The 23,458-nt window shown below is 40.5% G+C and overlaps 2 protein-coding genes across 3 annotated transcripts in view; both read right to left on the reverse strand.

Moving 5' to 3' along the window:
• Window positions 1-23,458, reverse strand: part of LOC145466645 (multidrug and toxin extrusion protein 1-like) — a 101,839-nt gene that overhangs the window by 30,091 nt on the left and 48,290 nt on the right. The gene's annotated exons all lie outside the window — the stretch shown is intronic.
• On the reverse strand, window positions 7,038-8,075 carry LOC145466664 (uncharacterized). The gene has a single exon (XM_081450381.1). The coding sequence runs from the start codon at window positions 8,073-8,075 to the stop codon at window positions 7,053-7,055; it is 1,023 nt and encodes a 340-aa protein (XP_081306507.1). The 3' UTR covers window positions 7,038-7,052.

A 23,458-nucleotide genomic window follows, 5' to 3' on the forward strand; every position in this document is an offset into this window, starting at 1 on the left:
AGGCTATGAAGTCCGTGTTTCTCTGTATTTTGCTGAATGAAAACTATTGCTTGAAAGCTAAGCTTATAGAAACCAAATTCATTTATCGTGTCATGCATGTATGCATTTAAGCTTAATTTAAACCCAAAATTTTTGATAGAAGGAAATCTTTTCCCTGCTTTTTTGGCAACCCAAATTGATCAGTCAAGCCCAGCTGACTCCGTCTTCCACAGATCGTGGAAAGCACCGAAAAAAGGGTTTAAAACTTCCTTAACTTTAATCTCAAGCGTAACCGAAGTCGGCGTAAAATTTTTGCCGCGGAAAAAACAGACAAAACTTTATATGACGACCAACTTCTGGTCCTTTTTTTCCTTGCAAATTTTTATGTTGAGTGAAAAGATATTCGTGTTATTGATATCTCGACCAGTGAAAGGCAAAACTGTTTATTACATTTGTTATCGCTAGAGTTCCGAGTTGTCTAGTTCCCGCGTAGAGCCGCCATAGATCGGGAACCGTGGTTTACCGGTATAATAGAACATAGGTTTAGCAACTCTATTAACCAATCAGAGCGTGCGTAGTATCTCAGTTATTTTATAAACTCTGATAAAACATGGGTTTTTGACCAATCAGAGCGCGCGCAGGGTCCTATCTAGATTATAAACACCAATAAAGGGTGATCTTTGGTAGACCTATCTTCAATAACATTTTTAAAACACCTGTTCCTTTCTCGTGACCCATATTATGTTTATAAATTAAATGACCGGGGTGGTAATCCTGATAAGCCGTCATTTGTTTTTAAGACCAGTAAGTTTAGAGCAAAATTCGCACTTAGCATGGACAGAACTGAAGACTAGATCTTGAGTCAAGAATTTTGTTTTTTCGACGGGAAGGTAAAGAGGTGCAAAGGTTTGATTTCACTGACTGCTAGCGTCAGTCATTCTCTAATCAGAAGACTTGTACCTCTCGCCACAACAGAATGTGAAAATGAAGACTGCTGCTAAGTCGAACTTTTTTAGAACAACTTTTACGAAGTTCTAAGGAAAGAAAGTCGAAATAAGAAGTATTTCTTAACTTTATTCTTCGTGGCTGGGTTACTGATATGGCATAGCCAAATATGGAGGGTTTGCGACGGTCAGTTGGTCCCCATGCCCTGGATAGGAAAGAGTCAAGACTAGCTAATGTTATTTTCTAAGATTGCCGGAACCGGCAGGCTTGAAAGTTAAGAAAAGAAGACAGAAGACGTTTTTAAAGAACTGTGCAATCGTCAACAAGGTCAAGGAAGACTTAGAGAATTTTAATGAAGAGGACAACGATCGAAAATATTTACACAGGTGGGTCGAATCGTACCGTTACTAAGTACTCCGAAAATGAATCAAGCGGAAACCATTCACGCCAACTGGGTGAAAAGAGACCGTATGAACATGTCCCTTCTCTATGCAGCTCATGCTGATGCCCGAGACATCGTGCAGCCGGAAGTAGAATATAAGGCACTTTAAAATGGCAACGGCAAGGGAGGCACTGGTCCCTCCCTGGCAAAGACAAGACGAAGCGAAAAGAAGTCAACTAACAAGGGCGAAGGCCGCGGGTAGAAGATCCTGATGGCTAGTCCTAACCCGTACGATCGGCACAACGCAAGTGTCGAGTCTAGGAGGTCTGACGAGGCAAGAGGTGGTCGTTACAGGCCGATACGAAACAGCTATTTTTACAGAGGTTTCAAACAGCAAAGCAAGAGAACGAGACAACTAAAGCTAAATCAGGTTCTTCGCAGTCGTCTCTCGAAGGGACTTTTATTGTAGTTAATTCTAAGAGTGACAGTTTCGGTTACAAAGTTCAAACTGGAAATAATCCCTCGCGCTAATGTGAACATTTTTCAAAAAATTGGGGCAAAGAACTATGTAAACACATCATGTGGACAACGCTAGATATTAAAGAGTGCCGGAGAACAGTTATCTTCTACAGCAGTTCTCCCTAACCGACAGTGAAGTTTTGTTAGTGTTGGGTAACACACCAACAGTTATCCCGGAGCAGCTCCTTTATAAAAATACAACCCCGCCCAGATCCAGGAAAACAATAGTAGAAGATCTTTTGAGAGAACACGCGCGCCAGAAATCAGCATGCACAGATTTGGACTTAAGGAAAAATAAAGAAAAGAAAAGAGGAACTGTGCCAAGATGTCGAGCCTGTAGAAATCTTCAAAATGAGGGAGAGTTAACAGTTACCGTTAAAGGGTTGTGCGTCCCGTACAGTCAATATTTTGTAACGGAAACTATGATTTATTTTTGCCCGAGCGTCCCTTGTGTCAACAGCATACCCTCTTAGACTAATTTACAACCCCACGTCACGTCGCTTTTCAGCACTCTGTTTTTCAACACAAACATGGACGATTCTGACGATGAATGCCTGGTAATTCATTGCGTCTCCTTTTTTGATCCCTGATTTCTTCAACATCTGAGGTGTTTGTCTGAGCATCATACAGTTTCTTGTTCAGTCAGTATCCATAGTTTTGTCCCTATTCCATCTTTATCATCCCCAGTTTTCGCGCCGCTCCGCTAGGAACGCCTGGCACTATGACACACTAAGTGCACACTCGGCCTTTCCGGAAGCCCGAGTAACAAGCAAGTTATTATTAATAAAATAAACTAGTGGTAATCAAAGATTTATCGAGCAGCGCGTTCACGCGCGGTTTTCACATGTCTGCTTTACTTTTGTGGTGTTCGAATGGCTCGATAGAAAACTAAGTTTGATCGAATGTCAGATAACGATCTGCACGTGAATTTGAACTAGCGATGAATAGATTTAAGCCTGCGATAAGAGTATTCTTAATTTATTAAGTATTAACTTGTACGGGACAATCATTTTCCAGGAGATGCATTTGAACTGTTGGCGACACTTGTAACAAATATTTCTAGAGACAATAAAGTTCTGACCAGCGACCCTGCAAGACAGCGCGCGCGTCGCCAAATGTTTTTAAATTTTGTCTTTGTATTTGTTTACACTGACATCAGACGTCGAGCAGTCCGAACTAGTTTAGACAAGAAACTCGATGCCGAAGAGTTACTATTTCTATCTCATGGAGAAACTATTTCTTCACGAGAAATCGTGTATACGGATATCTTTGTATTGACGTAATGAATTGAATAAAGAAATCACACTCGTGTACCCATACTTTTAGGTCTGATTAAGGAGTTCGAACGCCACCACCTTAGTTTTCTGTGAAGAACGAAATCTGGGAATAAAGGACAGTCACGTGATTAAACTGACGGTGAACGACTGGAAGGAATGGATTACTTTTCTTAGTTGCTAGCCTTCACTCACTGCAGTCACTTTCATTTTTCTTTCTTTTTTCCTTTTTTAGGTTTTTGTTTTGTTTCTATTTTCCGAGCCGATACCAGTTTATTTTTGTTTGATTTAATTTTTTAAAATTTTATTTTACATATTTTTCGCGTAATTATGATAATTATTCGATGTTCCGGGATGTTCCGGAATGTTCCATGTTCCTGGTTTTATCGACGGCCGTTACAATTAACGAAGTTACCGCCTTTATTTGTCCAGTTTTTAAAACGTTAATCGGGCAAACACCAAGCAAGCTCACGAATTCATGACATTTCCATTTCGTTGGGTCAGCTTGTTTTCAAAGAAGCTTTCTCAGAAGGATCCTTAATTTGCATTCAACGTTTACGTTAAACACGACGCGTGACTGTATTTTATAACTGAAAGGAAGGTCTTCTAAACCAAGGCAATTAGTGCTAGATTTCAGCCGGGCTAATTATATGCACATCATTGGGAAGTTTAGTAATAAATACTTTGATTTATTGTCACTCATTTTAGTCTGATGAATAGTTCAGCCGATGGGACATCCTGGGAACGCTTGACTTTCGTAGCAGTGTTTTTTGGTTTGTGAGAGAGCGTAAAGGGCTTTGGATAGAAAACACGTCTAGGTACGCTAGGAAACGCTTAATTTTAACCGTTTCTACACCAGAGGGCGAGTTACAAGCATGACCTGCAAACTGTCCTATTAGCGCTCAAACGGGGCCGCTATTGATAACCAATCACCTACCAGAATTTTGTTATAGTTTTCATTACACGGGAAATATCGAGAAAACACAGTTTACGGATACGGCTTTCATTCGAATACGAGTTGAACCAGCAAGACGATATCTTACTCAAAACATTCTTTCTAGTTTCTCAATATTATAAAAGCGTCGGAAAACGGTGTTAAAATAAAGATTAACTACCATTTGCTCGGACATAAAATACTAAAAACACACCAAGCGAATTTTACTACGACAATGTATTTAACTCACGCCATCTCACTGCCTGGGACACTGTCTTAGTTAACCCGCACCGATTTACCCGCGACCCGCGCTGATTAAACACTCCCCGAAATTTTACATAGAACAATATGAAATCAAGCGTAAGTTGCACAGTTATTATAAGTTTCGTGAAAGCATATCATAGTCAGGGCCCCTGCTCATACCAGCCTAGCACTCGATGGGCTGCCCTGTTTAAACAAAGCTGACTTTACGCTATCTCTTCTGTTGAAGAAATCGTATACTGACTTTATATTTATTTGTCGATCAAGTTTAGTCTGTCCCACGCGCCGAGTTAATATTTAGCTACGCTTGCGATCTCGACGAACTCAAGACAAAATAGAGGGTCTGAGGACAGACTAGATCAGTTACATAAAATATTCAATGCTTTTACAGCTTTGATCAAGTCAAACTTTATATTTAAAACATTTTTCTTTACTATAACATTTCTGCTCTTTGGTTTGAGTCTAGTCGGATGCGACAAAAGCAAAAACATATTTATATAAAAACAATACACGTTTTCAAACGTTCGGCAAATACCTAGTTCAGGGAGAATTGATTGGATCTGTAGTTGTTAGCAAGTATCCCAAAAGAAGCGATACTTTTAATTATAAGGTAACAACCGTCGAAAAGTAGTGTAAATTGACATGTTACGAAAACCAACGGGAATGCAAACAACAGATACATCAAGCTGAACCAAAGTGATACAATATTCGTTTTAAAAGACCTAGTAAAATTACAAATTCACTTTAGTTCGTGTGAAATAAGTTATTTTTAAGCAGATTTACACCTCTCTTTTCTCAATATGTCAAGAATATCATCTTTTTATTTCATTGAGATGGACCAGCCCACCCGTTTTCGCAGCCGCCATAAGTACATGTTACCAAGGTGGTACAGTCGAACCTCGCTTATTCGGACTCGTTGGGACTAGACGAAATAGTCCGGATAATCGAGGGTCCGCATGAACTGTTTAAATAAAGCAACATTTAATCCTGAAACAACACTCAACTCTGAGCCAATCATAACTCATTCGAGTGTTTTTCATTAGTTACGTCGCGTGCGAGCGCTGCTTTCGCTCTTTAAAAGCAAAACAAACTTGCCTTTGACTGCACTTTTCAATGCTATAGTTTTAAAAAGAATATTGCTACGGATCTTGATCATGACTAATAAATATTCATGACAAAATTGGGACTAGAGAAAAAGTCCAGATAATCGAGAAATCTGGATAATCGAGGTACGGATAATCGAGGTTCCAATGTAGTATTTGCAACTTTCCGGTAATCTGTTTCATAGACTAAACTCATTCCTTCTTCATTTTGCGCCTTTATTCTCCCTGTGAATGTCGGCTGGTTTTGGAAATGGAAAGTTAAAGGTTATCTATCACAAGTAAGAGCCAATTAAAAACATATGTATAATGCACATTTTCTGAAAATAAGTGAACCATTGTGGCTGACAGAAATAACTTGCAACATGTAATGACGCGTGCTAAATGTCTTACCCTTTATCAACAATGGCCGCATCCCCGTGGGGGGGGGGGGGTACTCCCAGAAAAAATCGGGTGGGGGTGTGCGGCCCGCTTCCCAAAACCCTTACCCTGTTTATGACCAAAATCTGCGATATTCCCTACCCTATTTATGACCTGACCAAAAATTCGAAACCCTATTTATGACCTAACCCTTAAATCAAAACCCTGTTTCGGACCTGCGTTATAATTAATACCCTTGTTCAGACCAATGTTAAATAACCGTAAACATAATTTTTGAAGGGCTTTTGTTGATTTTCTTTTCGATAATACCCATATCAAGGCTAGAGTGCAAAAACCATACTCTATTTATGACCAAGATGGCCAAAATCAGCTAAAATCGATACCCTATTTATGACCAAAAAAGCTGAAAAACCATACCCTTTGGAGCCGCACTTACCTATATAGCCCATATAGGGGAGTATCCCCCCCGGGGGTCGCATCAGGCCAAATCGTACTGCATTCGTGAAATACCGCAAAAGTAAATACGTTATTTATTCAACGTAACGTTACAGTAGCATTACACTTGGTTTTGTAATTTGATTTTGGATGAGAGATGGTCCAAGGAGAAATAATATAAATAGCCTGCGTAGCTTGGCGGTTTAAGCAATTTTTTAAGCAATTTGAGTGCGAGCGCACAAAGCAGCGAAGCCGCGAGGAACTGATTACCTGGATTACCGGCATTTTTTATTGCCGTCCCCTATTTCATAGTTTGACAACCCGATGACAGGTTTGGTGAATCGTATTAACATAGCCTGCGAACAGGCTCCCGGTTGGGTTTAGGGCGAGCCAACTGAGTGTAGTCTAGGGCGAGCGGGACGACCCGAGAGCGGTCCCACTCGCTTCGCTCGCGGATTCACGCTCCGACTCCTACTCGCTTCGCTCGCAGATTCACGCTTCGCTTATACGCGGATACGCGGATACGAGGATGGAAAGAAGAGAGACCCTGGGGACGAAGCTATGAGCAATAGGAGTGGATACGCGGATACGCGGATACGCGGATACGCGGATACGCGGATATGAACTTCGCGGATTAAAAAACAGAACACTACTCTAATAGTTCTGTCGGAAATACTATTTTACCATTACACTTATCCTTTAGTCACAAATTCTAGTTCAACGGTTATAAAACAAAGGATTACTCTGATCGTTCTGTCAGAAATACAATTTTACCATTACACTTATCGTTTAGTCAGAAATACTATCAGAAATACTGGTTCAAAGCAAACTTTCGTGTCCAACTATTCTAATTTGTAAACACGTGCAACATCCTTCAGAAATACGATAAACAAATCTTTTCCACGGTTAACATACCGCCAAATAAATTCGGCCAGATATGACGAATAATGTTCTTTCTTCCTTCCATGCGTAGGAAGGTTCACTTTCATCTGCCTCCAGTGTCCTTCCTGTTTATTTGTGTCATAACCCTCAGGACTAACGAACTCTACAGAGTGGTTTACAGTTTTGTGAATGTATCCGTACTTATCTAGGTTCACATACGCTTTCCAGCAGTCGCTCACTATGGTGGTGCCTGGTTCAATCCATTCTTGTACATGCTTCAATAATGTCCCTTCAGTCCTGTCTTCCACGCATACAATGAAGCACTTTCTCGATTCCTCTTCGATTCCGCCGAAAACCCACTGTCCCTCCACTACATGCCCGCGATGATACTTTCTCTTTCCAATCTTCGATTCGTCTATTTGTACAACTTTTCCAGGTCCTCCAAGTTTCTCTCGGTTTTCAAACAGTGTCACTTCACAAAGTTCGCGACAAAACATGTCCCAGTCCACTGCAGTGTGGGAGCCAAGGCCAAGTTGCTGTTTAATTTGCCATTGCTCTAATCCTTGGCTCCACCAGTACGTAAATTTTATAACCTCTTCTATGGACAGGTTGGACTGTTCAAACCAGCTTCCTTCTCTGATGCTCTTTTCTGTTCTGTGCCTTTTTCGTCCAATTTGCCTCCTGCATTCCCAAACATAACCATCAGAACGGTCACTGCACTCTCGAAGCTTCATTTCGGAACAGCAAATGTCACATATACGATTTGTCGCAAGAAGCTTTTCTTTTTTTAACCATTCAATGGTGTAGTCTTTCGTCCAAAGGTGATTTCGAAGCAGTTCATCATACGTCAAGAAACCAGTTTCGTTATTACGCCTTCCATAACTTCCTATAGAATGTGAACATTGTACACCTATTTCTTTACGCTCAACGGCCGCGCACCCAACTTGTATTCCTATTTTTCTTTTATGAGTCACAGAGTACATTTTCTTCCAATTTTCTCTTTACGCTTCTGATAAACGTGCAACGCATTACAAAATGTCCTTATCCTGTTTTCCGAATGCAAATTGACAACAAATGACCATTAATATTTCCATTCGCTTTCTGTTTCTTACACCGACAATAACTTCACACGCTTTGTTATAAGACATCTGATAAACGTATAGCGCATTAAAAGATGTCCTTATCCTATTTTTCATATGCAAAATTTACAACAAATGATCAATAATATTCCTTCCGCTTTCTGTTTATTACACCTACAATATCTTCGCACGCTTTGTCATAAGAGAAGACATTTGTTACAGCTTCTATTATTCTTCATCAACAAACAATACCACCAATCCCACTGGGCACAGGCAAAACCCAAACAATAACTTTGCGCTGTAACAATAATTGAAATCAGCCCAGTCAAACAACCAAAGACAATATTTTATGGTTTAGATAGCTTTCCTTTTGTTATATTCATTTACCCCCACACGAACTCACGGTAATATTATTAAACGTACGTTCTTATACAATTCAACTTTCTCTTTAACTTTATCGCACCTCGGTAATTCAATAGCACGGAAACCTCCAACAAATAAAACATATAAATATGACCTTGTTTCCATACCTTTTTACTCTAATTCCTCTTTATGTTTTCAAATTCATTATCTGTAATTATCAACAATTTTTCATTTTTGGTGTCAAAAAAAAAAAATGACATGTTTCGCACATTTATGACACAATAAGCCCCTATAGCGTTTCAACAATAGAAACAACAAAGCAAATGATACGCTAACATGCCGACAAATAAATCCTACACAACGTTCTCTCGCCCATAGTCAAGCTGCACTGGCAATACTAACAACTACTTGATCTTGTAAAGATGTCTTCTTCTCGTCTTGCGAAGTTGCGAAAACAACCAGACAGCACCTGGGCACTACTTCAAAAACGTTTAATCGCGCTCCCGGATCCGTTCGAAAAACTTTTTCTGCCTAATGTTTGGAACTTCATCGTCAACAAGTCTCATTCCTTGAGCACTAATCCAGGATACGTATCCACAAGTCTTATCACCACGACAACTTTCATTGCTGGATCAGCAAGTACACTTGTCACTGGCACACAAGAGATGCCTCTAAACATCTATTCAATCTTCGTTGGTCCACCGACGACAGGGAAATCACAAGCCATTAAAGAATGTGCTGTTTCTCCGATGGTTGCAGTGGTCAGGGAAACAGATTCCTCATCTCCAGTAATTCAAAAGTGCACATCCTCAGGACTTATAAAGACAATCGCTGACAACAAAAAGGGATTCCTCTTGTCCGGTGAGATTTACGATGTCTTATTTAAATTACTGAAGTCCGACGAAGAGAACGCCACTGGAGACGTGCAAGTTCTGTGTCAGCTATTTTCTGGAGAGGAAGCTTCATACAGGTACGCCACAGAAAGAACGCGCGAGATTGCATCAAACACGCCTTTTTCCATACCTGGTGCTACACAAGTTCCGTTTGCCGCCCGCCTTGTCACGCTATTAGACCAGGGACACGGTCTTATTGACCGATTTTTAATAACATTTCCAAAATGCCTCAGGCCATCCCCACAAGAAACGAACCAAGCAGTGGAAGCATTAAAGGAAAGTGCCCTTTCAAATTGTGAAGATATATTCATAGAAATCGCTAGATTGCATACATCGCGCTCAAGCTACACACTGACGCAAGAGGCAAATGACACTGTCAACGGTCTCAATGAAGAGTTCATTGCAGAAGTCAATGAAGCCATTACAGAAGGCAGGACCCCGCCAAAGACAAAAAAGATCGACGTAATTCTGCGCGTAGCTGCCGCACTCCATATCTTCAACCATGTCGCTTCGCAACTTCTCGAGCATACACAACCCACACCGCCAGCAGACAAGACAGGAGTACCCAATGACACTTACACTGGAAATTTAAGCTGTGACTTCCCAAGCACTGATTCTGTGCTCCCACGTCAATTACCATTAATAATTAACTTTCCTGGGAAAAAAATATCCGCTCTTCACTGCTAGCAAGATCGACTTTATTTCATAAAACTCCCAGCCAGACATAATAAAAATTTTGAATACCGAGCTAGAAAAATGACAATCAGCCAAGTAGCCAGCCAGCAGTAAAGAGTAACATTTGAAATGCCAGCAAGGCAATTATAGGCGACAAAAATGTTCTCGCCAGCGTTTCGACATAGATTAAAAACAAACGCATTGTTTAGGACCTTTATTCAACAGCCTATTGTCTGTTGACTATTATAAGAGATAAATTAGCAATATGTGGTTACTTTGGCGGCTATGAGCAAAATCTACACTTTGATTATCTTATCCCTTAAAAACAATACAACTTACCATCTATGTCTTAAGCGGATCGGACAAGGTGTCTTCCAGCACGTTGTTTTCCGATACTTCAGATGCCTTCCAGGTTCAGCATACGTGTGACAGTTTGGCACTTTACGTTCTGACATCTAAAATGATTCACACTAATGTTTAAAATAAGACCCCTCTAATCCTTCTAGACATTAAGATCAAACTTGCTTTCACCAAAGAAATGTTTTTTGCAAAATTACTTTTATATAATGGTGTAAGGGAAATGAACAAAAAAATAATGTTGAAGTCCTTTACAAATACCTATCGGCCTTACTTCTACATTGCTAGCCCAATAATGATTGTACTTTCAACAACAGCAGCACACTTTATATGTTTACCCCGATTTAGTAGTTTACAATTATTTCTAATGATTTTTTTGAAAAATAAAGGGTTATGCCAGCTCCCTAAAACAACTAAAGGGAGCTGGTTTAGTATTGATTAGTAACACCATGTTTACCTCAAAAGTATTGAAAAACGTCTTCTTCTTTTTCTTTGGACAACTGTCTTCTCTGAGCTTCCCACTCTGGAATTGCGAGATAAAAGTGTATGAACCACATTACAATCTTTATCATAAAATGAATAAAAAAAAAATCTTGATAATACATACCTTGAATGTTGGTGATCCATCTCAGTCCATGTCACTGATCCATGCCTTGCCCAAGACTGCAAAGCACTGTCAACACAACTTTCACAAAATTAATTCAACTTGAAAGCTAAACAACCAAAGACACTCATATTCCTAAAGGTAGTTTACCGTAAAAATTTCATAAATACCCATTGAAGGGATGTTAAAGGCCGTTCACCGTAAAAGTTTCACACAGTTAAGTACAAAGTTTCGCAGCAAAGACCCCCGCATTGTTGGGATGTTACAGGCCGTTCACCGTAAAAGTTTCACACAGTTAAGTGTTAAGCTGCGCAGCAAAGACCCCGGCATTGTTGGGATGTTACAGGCCGTTCACCGTTAAAGTTTCACACAGTTAGGTACAAAGTTTCGCAGCAAAGACCTCGGCATGGTTGGGATGTAAAAAGCCGCTCACAGTTAAAGTTTCACACACTTAAGTGCAAAGTTTCCCAGCAATGAAATGTTACAAGCCGTTCACCGTTAAAGTGTCATACATTTCAGTGCAAAGTTTCGCAGCAAAGACCCCGGCATTAATGGGATGTTACAGACCGTTCACCGTAAAAGCTTCACACAGTTAAGTGCAAAGTTTCGCAGCAAAGACCCCGGCATTGTTGGGATGTTACAGGCCGTTCACCGGCGGTAAAAATTTCACACAGTTAAGTGCAAAGTTTCGTAGCAAAGGACCCCGGCATTGTTGGGATGTTACAGGCGGTTCACCGTAAAAGTATTGCTATTAACAGCATCATTACGTCAAGAGGCTCGTTAACAAAATGTATCAATCAGATCAATGTAATGTCATAAATACACACTGGACGATCAGCATAAAAGATTCACAAACTTAATCGCGTGGTTTCATCAACATATTCGCTCATCTCTTCTTGGGTACCAGTCCATGACATCAGGTAATGTTTGCAGCATCTTTAGATATGCTTCTTATAGTTCATGCAATTAATTTTACATCTGAAAAATGATATGTTTTAGAAAATGTAACATACTGCATAATCCCTCTTATACCGGCGTCCTCCCCGCGTCCAAACACACACACATGCATCCAAATACACATACAGCCACGGACACATAATAATATACAAAACTGGTGATACTATCGGGCCCCTCAATGTAAGATCTAGATCAAGAACTATGTTCACAAAAATAGCTCATTCATGAGAGTATTCAATGAAATGTTTTAGATTTTAACTGATGTTACACTGCTGAAAATTCCATTCCCTAGGGTAAGTCAAAGAAGCAAGGATTTAACTGTTTAAGAAAGCAATAATTGTGGAATAATTTTTTACTGCTCATTTCGTCATCAAACTATAACCCAGAAGCGTGAATACAGTGAATGGTGTGAACGGGTGCCATGCCCCTCCCCTATTTTTTCGTGTGCCGTGTTTCGCGCTTTTACATTAAGCTACGTGAACTGAACAGCGCGATAATTGTTCCACCACAAAATCACTGTCTGTGCCATCATAAAAAGAGGGACAATAAGGCGAAATGTCTCCATTTCCGGTAGCAACGCAGGCATCAAAATAACTTGTTCTCTGACAGAAACTGTGCGCAAAATACGCGCTTTAACAAATGGGAACGCATAAGAAATTATATTACACATTATTGTCCTAGCGCTACCGGCACCGAAAGAACGAAATCTGGAATGATATGATTGCCTACTTTTAAATGCCAAAGTACAGTACAATTGGCATGGAACTAGATCAATCAGGTGTATTGGTCAACAGCTCTTTCAGGACAAATTTTCGGCGATACCAAAAGGCAGCAATAGGTAATCAGCCTTCAGTTATAGAAAGAACATGATCGGACTTCAGTAAAGAAAGCGATGGAAACAATACTTTCTTACACCGGGAAAAAATGATCATTTCAATATCTCGTCAGTTTGTCCAAGACGCGGCAAATGTGTTTCAATAGCTCATGTTTTAACGTTCGACGCGTTAAAAAGCGGTCATCATCGACTGCAGCACCGGGATCGGATTTTACTGGTCGTTAAAATTACAGAATTGAAATTACACTTGGAAGTAGGATCACTGTGGATGAATGGACTGACAATTTCGAAAACCCTTCCAAGTTCTGAGACATATTAGGCCTTTTCTTGCCTTCACTGTCTTCCTGAAGCTGCACTTTCTGTTGGGTTTGAAATACAATACATTGGCGAATACAGTTTGAAAAACTGCGCCGGCTTTTCCCGCACACATTGCTTAACATTATCAATATTAAATACATAGGCTGATTCAACTAGTTCAACTCCAAAGTAGTTCTTACCTGAACCTTTGAATTTATCAGTGGAGTCCTCAGAGTTCTCTGGCAGCCAAACCCTCAAACAACTGGTCGGCAAAACCTGACCGCGCTTGAAACCGACCTTTGGACACAAAATTATACGGGAACAATGTTTTAGTTCCAAACTATTATGAGGTTACTATGGCAAGCCGTTACTGCCAAAAGCCATTCGAGTTTTAAATCTTGGTCCAACCGGCTTTTAGCCTTGGCGAGCTGCAAATCTTAAATGGTGAGCTTGGAACATGTATGGGTGAATTTAATAAAGCGATGGTCGATTGTTTTGGGAGAAACTTCAGTTCTCCCTAGCGAGTTTTTAATTTCTCGCTAGCGAGTTTTCAATTTCTCGCTAGCGAGTTTTTAATGAATGAGTTGCCAGTAATCGGATATCCGTGTTTGCGCGAAGAACTCTGGGATCGTCAGGCGGCAAACACTGCTAGTCGCTAGAAGGAAATGTATGGCGAAAAGTTGTTTCGAGGTACAAGAAAACGACTTTTGAGAGAGATCAACGCTTTTTCGCCGTCGTTTTTATCGCGAATGGATCTGGACAATGTTGATATGTGGAATATGTAAGTTTTTGTTTGAATAACCGTGAAATATGTGACAAAATCTACCGATAAATTCCGTTGCTTGCGTGAGGTTTATTGTGAAATTTACATCGCGTAATGGTCTGAAAATATTACAAAGTTAATTAGGTATAAATCGAGAGGAAATAACCCAGTAAAGCCTTTTAAGTCATGGACAGGCTACTTTTGGCTTATTTGAGAGCTCAGTCATACAAATAATACTGGAAATAAGCCCGGTGGCGATCACTGTACTTTCTGGGGTTGATTTAATGACAAATGAGTCCGCGCGACTCATGCTGTGTTGCTACTGTGTTGCTCAAAGCCTTTGTTTTGCTTTTACAAGCACGTATTTCAGTGATTTTCCTTTTCTATAACAGATCAAGGATGGCTCCTTGAATATATCTCTGAGCATTTGTATTTAAAAGTGCCATTTGTGCGTGATTATGCTTTCCAAAGTTTGGTATTGACAGTTGAGTGAAATTGCCCGACACAAAGGGTAGTAGTTCCTCCTGCAATTTTCGATTTCTGTTTTAGAGCTTCTCTTCTGTCTTTATATTTAACTTCTCGGAGGGTCTTTTCTACCATTTGCTCCGGGTAGCCTCTCGAGATCAGGCGTGTATTGAAATTTTCAATATTCTCTTCAATGTATTTCACAATAAACCTCACGCAAGCAAAAGGGAGTTTATCGGTACATTTTATCACTTATTTCACGGTTATTCAAACAAAAACTCCCATTTTCGATGTATCAACATTGCCAAAATCCATTCGCGATAAAACAACGGCAAAAAAGCGTTGATCTCTCCCAAAAACCATGTTTTTGGGCGTCGAAACAACTTTTTCGCCATACATTTCCTTCTAGCGACTTGCAATGTTTGCCCCCTGACGATCCCAGAGTTCTTTGCGTAAACACGGGTATCCGATTACTGGCAACTCATTCATTTCTCGCTAGCGAGTTTCCAATTTCTCCGGTTAGCGAGTTTCCAATTTCTCGCTAACGAGTGTTCAATTTCTCGCTAGCGAGTTTCCAATTTCTCGCTAGAGAGTTTTAGCCAGACCTCTCTCCCAGGCCTTCACTTAGAAGGCGATTAATTTGTCCTGGGGATAAACAGGTTGCGATCATTCAATATGGCTGACGTTCAAATCTCAACCAACGAAGGTCAAGAAGGCCTTGTGAGTTTTTTTTACTGGTTTTAACGACCTTTTTGAACAGTTGAACTGAATACCTGGAAAGGAAACTGGAATTCGGTGCTTTATCACCAGCAGGTTTTCAATTGAAGCGAAATTGAAGCAACAGAAGCTTACTGTAAGCTAAAAATTGTGAATCCCGTCGTAAGACACATCTATGTCAACTCTCCCGGATTATCCGGGAGTCTCCCGGATACAGACCAAATCTCCCGCTCTCCCGTACGAGTCACCAAATCTCCCGGAAAAACAAATAAAAGCGCATAAAATACATTTTTCTGACATATTTCGGCCGATTTTTTGTGTTTTGGGGAAAGTATTTTTGATATTTGATGAATTTTTAAGATTTAATCTGAAGATCTTTACTTTGAACAACATTTTTTAGGGTCAAAAAAGGTAACTTTGGCGATCTCCCGGATTTCGATTTTTTTAGGTTGGCATCTCTGAAGACAGATCCTTGATAACATCGGTAGATTGCGCAGACAGCCAGAAAACAGCCAGCCAAATCCACCTCAGACGAACGGTGGAACCATGAGCGACGAACGAACAGTTTCTGTCGAAGGTGAAGTGTCGCGAATTTTCAGGCGAAGCAGAGCACAGCCCTCTCCCAGCATTTGTACCAGTAATGCTAGCTTTAATAGCGCTGTTAGCAGTGTCATCACTACTGGTACTTCCACAGCTGCTCAGCAAGGACCAAGTAACATCACAAATTCTACGTTGACTCCGCGCTTCAGGCTATCGTATAATTTCAATAATTCAAAACACTCGCAAGAAAGGCAAAGCAAAAATTGATAAAGCACCGAATTCCAGTTTCCTTTCCAGGTATTCAGTCACAAAATTGTCAGCATCGGAATCTAACTGTTCTAAACAGTCATTAAAACCAGTAAAACAACTCACAAGGCCTCCTTGACCTTCGTTAGTTGAGATTTGGACATCAGCCAACATCAGCCATATTGAATGATCGCAACCTATTAATCCCCAGGACTAATTAATCGCCTTCTAAGTGAAGGCCTGGGAGAGCGGCCTGGCTAAAACTCGCTAGCGAGAAATTGGGGAGCAACTTCAGAATACCCGGCCTCTTTATTTACATGTGTCGGTGGGCTTTGAAGAACGAGGTATATAACAATAGTTGCTATTCTTATTCAATTCTCAGCAAGATTCTGTTTATTGCTAAGATTCCCAGCCAGCTCAACTTTAGTCTGCAGAGCGGATATTTTGCGGAGCGGATCCGACGGGTACTCTTGACAAGATTGAAAGATCAACACTCCTCAGTGCCATTGATTACGTTACTTGGGCCGAATCACAGAAAGAAATATTTGTTGAGGTAAGCATTGTACATAGTATTTCACTTCCCCTCATCCTATCTCTCTGAGATACAAAACATGTAAACAAAACACAGGTCTTCCTTTATAATACAACGTGATAACATCCAAAAACGCGCAGCCGAATAGCCATAGTCACGTAAGTAGCGAAGTGTCAATTTCTCGTTCTAAAAACGTGAAAAAAGAAAGTAATACACAAACTGTGTAGTCGCGTAGCAAGGCTTAAAGATTTGTTTATAGTTCGAGTGGCCGGGTATTCTGCAATTTCTCCCCCACGTACATACCCTGCCATACACACGAATTTCCACGAGACCGCTTACGCCGTACCCAGTCGGTAACTAATTTGAAATGCACGTAATTTTAAATAATGTCACAATGGCGTACCTATGCATCGTGCTTGCTACACCGTACGCAGTGTTGTCTTTTAACGACTACTTTACCAAGGGAAAATAATAACCCGTAACATGGAGAGTACATTCTACGTTCTTTTAAGAGTCAGAGCCCAACAGAGCTAAACAGAATGTATGTTTTCCGTTTTAAAAATGATAGTTTACGTAAAATAAGCTAAAATAGCACATTTCACAAAGAATTTCCAACCGATTTTGTGCTTCGAAAAAAATTACCCTAAGATCACACAGCGAAGAACCTAAGAGCGCGCCTAGCAATAAAAAATGTGAATACAAATCATTCGTTCTTTAAAACAACGACCACGCTTTCCAATTCATACGAGTATAATAGCGCACATCTGTATTTTTTTGACCACAAAAACAAACATGTCCCCCTTTTTTATGTGATATTTTTAGTTCCTGGGCGAGTTGATAACACCAACACTGGACGACGAAAAACCGCAGCCGACAGCATTAGCAGTGAAGACCGCCTGCATCCTATTCTCCGGACCTGTCTTCACCTTCAGGGCATTCAAGCAGAGCGCCACTCGAAAGTTGCGTGGGATTGCGGAAGCAGAATTTCGAGATGCCATAGTCAGTTTGGAAAACTCTGGAATGGGAAAAATCTTTTCCTTCAGGATCCCGCGAACCACAAACCCTGTCACAGTTTTTGTGAAGAATAACCCAGATTCAATAACATGGCCGAGTGATCTGTGCTCACAAACAGAGTTTCGGCAAAGATACCAGTTACCAACGCATCGCAGTGTCACTCCTGCCATCAAGAGAGAGTTAGAATCAAGAGGCCATGTACCCTCAGGCTTTTTCAGTGATTAACGACGATCATACGAACTATGTACAACACATTCCCATATCTTTTTGAACTAATTTTTGTCGTAAATGATATTCTGGTTCCATCGGTTAAGAACATTTTCCAATCAATATAAACTATGTAAAATATTTTCACATATAGTTTTCGAAAAAGTTTTCATTAGTTAATGTGATTATTACATTTCAGATTGGCGTGCTACAGTCAAAATGGTTTTAAATATTAAAACATTTTACACTTCATGGATCAAAGTATCTTCGTCCATTAATACTTCGAATCTTGGATTATTTCTAAGGGAGGGCTGGTGTTCGCCACCACGTATCCACGTATCCGCGTATCCACTTCAATATCCACTTGGATTATTTCTAGGGGAGGGGTGCTCTTCCCAACCACGTATCCACGTATCCGCGTATCCACTTCAATATACACTTGGATCATTTCTAGGGGAGGGGTGGTCTTCGCCACCACGTATACACGTATCCGCGTATCCACTTCCATATACACTTGGATTATATTTAGGAGAGGGGTGGTGTTCGCCACTACGTATCCACGTATCCGCAGTCTTCAAGGAAGCAGCTTTGAAATGGCAGGGTATTCTGCAGTTACTCCGAGTTCGTCCCCACTATAAAATTTCTATTTCGAGTTTGCCCCCGCTCACGCGTCCAGCCGTCTCTTCTCGGGGAGGAACGCAGACCGGACTCGAGAAAGCGGCGGAAATCGAGCCTACCACCTCTATCGCACCCAACTTTTCGAGTTGGCCCAAAAATTTTGTGTGCGACTTCGTTTAAAACTTTTTAATTAAACGTTTACGTAGTTGTCGAGTTATTAAACGTTTTCGAACATTTTCAGTCTACGTATGTTTGATAAGGTTAGTTGATGATTGTCCGCTTGTTGCAGCCGGCGCATAGCAACCAAGTCAAACAAAGCCCATTGATTGACCTTGAAAGATAAACGACGCATAATAAGAAACTCCCAGCCAACTTGGCAGGGAAAAGTCACTGTGATACTGTAGAGTCTACCAAAGCGCAAAGCGCAAAGCCTAACAACGATACTGGCTCTCGTAGACGACAACATTCTTGTCTGGCGAGCGCGAACAGTGGAACACGGTAAAAATCACGCCTTTGCCAGAGCCTGTTGGGAAAACGGCCATCACATCTCTCCTATGAGGCAAATTGTTTTCAGCTGTTTCTTGCTCGTGTTTGGCAGTTAACAATTTCAAGAGAGTCGCGAAGAATATTCAGGCGCGAAAACACTTTCGACAACGCTTTCTCAATGAATAAGTTGCCAGTAATCGGATACCCGTGTTTGCGCAAAGAACTCTGGGATCGTCAGGGGGCAAACATTGCAAGTCGCTGGAAGGAAATGTATGGCGAAAAGTTGTTTCGACGCCCAAAAACATGGTTTTGGGGAGAGATCAACGCTTTTCCGCCGTTGTTTTATCGCGAATGGATTTTGCAATGTTGATACATGGAAAATGTAAGTTTTTGTTTGAATAACCGTGAAATAAGTGATAAAATTTACCGATAAACTCCCTTTTGCTTGCGTGAGGTTTATTGTGAAATACATTGAAGAGAATATTGAAAATTTCAATACACGCCTGATCTCGAGAGGTTACCCTGAGCAAATGGTAGAAAAGACCCTCCGAGAAGTTATATATAAAGACAGAAAAGAAGCGCTAAAACAGAAATCGAAAATTGCAGAAGGAACTACTACCATTTATCTCGGGCAATTTCACTCAACCGTCAATACCAAATTTGGCAAGCATAATCACGCACAAATGGCACCTTTAAATACAAATACTCAGAGATATATTCAAGGAGCCACCCTCGATCTGTTACAGAAAAGCAAAATCACTGAAATACTGACGTGCTTGTAAAAGCAAAACAAAGGCTTTGAGCAACACAGTAGCCACACAGCACGAGTCGCGCGGACTCATTTGTCATTAAATCAACCGCATACAGTACAATGATCGCCACCGGGCTTATTTCCAGTTTTATTTGTATGACTGAGCTTTCAAATAAGCGAAACGTAGCCTGTACACAACTTAAAAGGCTTTACGGGGTTATTTCCTCTCGATTCATACCTAATTAATTTTGTAATATTTTCAGACCATTACGCGATGTAAATTTCACAATAAACCTCACGCAAGCAATAGAGTTTATCGGTAGATTTTGTCACATATTTCACGGGTATTCAAACAAAAACTTACATATTCCACATATCAACATTGCCCAAATCCATTCGCGATAAAAACGACGGCAAAAAAGCGTTGATCTCTCTCAAAAATCGTTTTCTTGTACCTCGAAACAACTTTTCGCCATACATTTTTTTCTAGCGACTAGCAATGTTTGCCCCCTGACGATCCCAGAGTTCTTCGCGCAAACACGGGTATCCGATTAATGGCAACTCATTCATTATTTTCTGTTTACAAGCCAAAGATCCGCGTTGTAATCAGTGTTGTTCCTTGGAGCTGTCCCTTGGGAGAAAAGCGAAAATTTTGATTGATGTACTAGCCTTCTGATCCAATGACAATGGCCCGGAAGCCAGCGTATTGGATAGACTGCAAAACAGTCGTTTTCGGACGTTTTCGGAGGGCGCGATCCTCGCGTGTGAAGCGCGCGAGCCTCACACGCCCGGCGTCTCTCCTCATTCTCCGTCACCGTTTTCACACTCGCTCCAGACCTTTAGTTCGAATATTGACCGTCGCTCGCGTTCGGAAAAAATACAACTGTTTTGCAGTCTAGCGGATTGGACTAACAAAAAGTTGCCGGTTATCCCTGCGGGCGGTTTCTCAGTTGTATCTCTCCCAGGCTCCCCGCGGCTTCGCCGCTCTTTGGCGCTCGTTATCGCGGCTTCGCGGCTTTCTTAGCGCGCTAAAATTGTTTAAAAACCGCCAAGCTACGCAGGCTATAACATAAATTGTTTGGGGTTATTATATTAGGTCAGGAGCCATTATGGCTCCTGATTAGGTCTAAAAAATATCAGATTTCTAGCTGATTATTTTCACACTCTCCGCCTACGCTGTGCAATTGTGCAATAGTGTGACAGAAAGGCCTCTTGTTTTATTTTTTTTTTTTAATTATCTAGCAGACAGATTAGATTAGAAGAGTCACGCTAAGTCAACAGCTATACAATAAATAGCCTGCAGTACAGGCGGATTAGAGAGCGAGAACGAGCGCGAAGCGCTCGCCTCGCGTTTCGCGCGCGCTCGTGTATGGCACCTGAGCCCGCGAATCCGCCTGTACTGCAGGCTATGCAATAAATTACCTTCGTGATCGTTTGCTCTGGCATGGGCTTTAAATAAAGCAAAATGAAATTGATCTATTAAGCCTGTTTCACTTTAAATAACTTTTAAGAACTTTGATATAACTTCGTCTTCTCAAGTTTATAGGTCATCAATTTTGTTTCATTTGGAATGTGTTAAACAAAACAAAGTCCGTGTCGGAAATCGTTTGTTTACATAATCAAACCCCCTTTAACGCGTGACCGGAAAGAGACAGGCACGAATCTGTCATCGTTAGTAACTGTAGCCAACCAAAGAAAACATTGTACGATTTCTTTTGTCTTGTGGTCTAAACATCGAAGAGTGTGTTGTAATCGAACTCGGGACGTTGTGAGAGGCAAAATCGTGAGTGAGTGATTTTTAGCGTTAGCTTTATCGGGAAAACATTGTGTTGTCAGGTAAACATCTAATTCCCAACATCTGATTGTTTATACAAAATATCATTTACATAACATTGCGATCATATTTTCACGACTCTAAGCATTTCACCACATTAATTAATTTGTGAAAACCTTAAATCACTTTTTGTCGTGTGATTCATCTATTAAGGACATAAGAATCACACGTTTGAATAAATATGATTGTAGCAGAATTACTGTAGTACTTTCCACCCTGAACAATCCGCTTCTTACAGCTTGAAATATCAGACGCATTCCGCCACGCTCAAAACAACTCCCAATTAAAAGCTCTTACAACGTGTCATACTGAGAATTATAACAAACCTGCATTCACGGAGACCCAAGGAAGAGAAGATGGGTAGTTAAAGGCTGCAACAACTTCGCACACTGCCATGTCATGTTCAAAATGAAAGAGAAAGTCAGATGGTGTATGGGAGGATGACGTCATCTCAAGGGCAACAATAACCCAACATTTCTCTGGCTATCCGGTCACCGCCAAACTAAGACACACTGTGTAACGCTAGTAGACCAAAATTTAATCCTCTCCTCTCAATGTATAAAAACATTTTTATCTTATTAAGATGGGTATCACAAAGAGCTAATTACAAAACAACGTCTAATGCGCGTTCTCTAACAATTGTAACTCACAAAAATAAATTGTTAATTGATAATTGTTTATGTCTTACCCATTGATACAGTCGAAACTCCCGTAAGCGACCACCCAACATTTCAAGTCTAGATGGTCGCTAACGAGAGGTGGTCGCTTACGACAGCTTAGACCATATTGGATCAAAATTTCGTCTCATTAGCATATGGTAACTGCAGAGACTTACCCCATGTTTTAACCTGTGAAAAGTCAATTCGGAGAAAAAAATCCGGTAGTTCCCATTGAGAAAATTTTCGTCTCTTGTACTACCCAGGAACGCGATATGTGACAACACCTTATTATTCAATTTGCGCTCTATTATCTGTCCACTGGTTGCATACAGGAGGTTAAAACCAAAAGAGAATTTCAAAATTTTAGCTCCAAAAGTGGTCGCGGTCGCTTACGAGAGGTAGTCGCTTACAAGAGGTTCCAAATATAGTGATTTGACTTTGAGACTTTTGGTATTTTGGAAAACTGATCACTGAGGAGAGGTGGTCGTTTACGAGAGGTGGCCGCAACCGGAGGGTCGACTGTATCAACCTGCAATGGGCGCATCAGGCCAAATTGGATTGCATTCATGAAAATACCGCAGATGTAAAAAAAAATATTTAGTTTACATAGCATTACAGTTGCATTACACTTGGTTTTGTAGTTTGATATCAGATGAGAAATGGTCCAGGGAGAAATGATAAATTTGGAGTAAAGGGTCTTAGGTCTTGAAAATATCAAATTTTCAGCTGATCGCTTTCATCATTTTTCGCCTCCACGCTGCAATTACGCAATAGCGTGACACGATACAGCGAAATAAAGGGCTTATTGTTTTATCTAACTGTCTGGCAGGCAGATCAGATTAGAGGAGTCACGCTATATCAAAGGCTATGGAATAATTTACCTTAGTGATCGTTTTCTCTGGGCTTTAAATTAAGCAGTATGAAATTGATCTACTTACTTTCACGTTGGATAACTTTTAAGAACTTTGATATAACTTTGTCTTCTCAAGTTTATAAGTCATGAATTTTATCATTTGGAATGTGTTCAAGAAAAAAAGTCTGATTGTTTATACAAAGTATCATATATATAAAACTGCGATCATATTTTCACGACTCTAAGTAAAGTTCACCACATTAACTTGTGTAGAACTTGAAAGACTTTTTCTTGTGTTTCATCTATTGTTAAGGACATAACCATCACATGTTTGAATAACTATTATTGTAGCAGAATTACTGTAGTTCTTTCCACGCTGAATAAAGCTATTTTTTCTGCTTGAAATAGTCAGACGCATACCGCCGACGCCACGCTCAAAAACACCTAATTAGAAGTTCTTACAACGATGAATTCATGTCATTGGCATAAAATAACATCAGCGACGGAAGAATGAATCTCAAAAGGGTTTCTTTTGCGGTCAAGCATGCTGATTATAGATTCTGCTGATTTCGATGAGTAACAGACGTATAAATGATCAATGATCAGTCTGAAACGGGTAAC

The sequence above is a fragment of the Orbicella franksi genome, chromosome 13 (assembly GCF_964199315.1).
Source record: "Orbicella franksi chromosome 13, jaOrbFran1.1, whole genome shotgun sequence".
Taxonomy (NCBI): domain Eukaryota; kingdom Metazoa; phylum Cnidaria; class Anthozoa; order Scleractinia; family Merulinidae; genus Orbicella; species Orbicella franksi.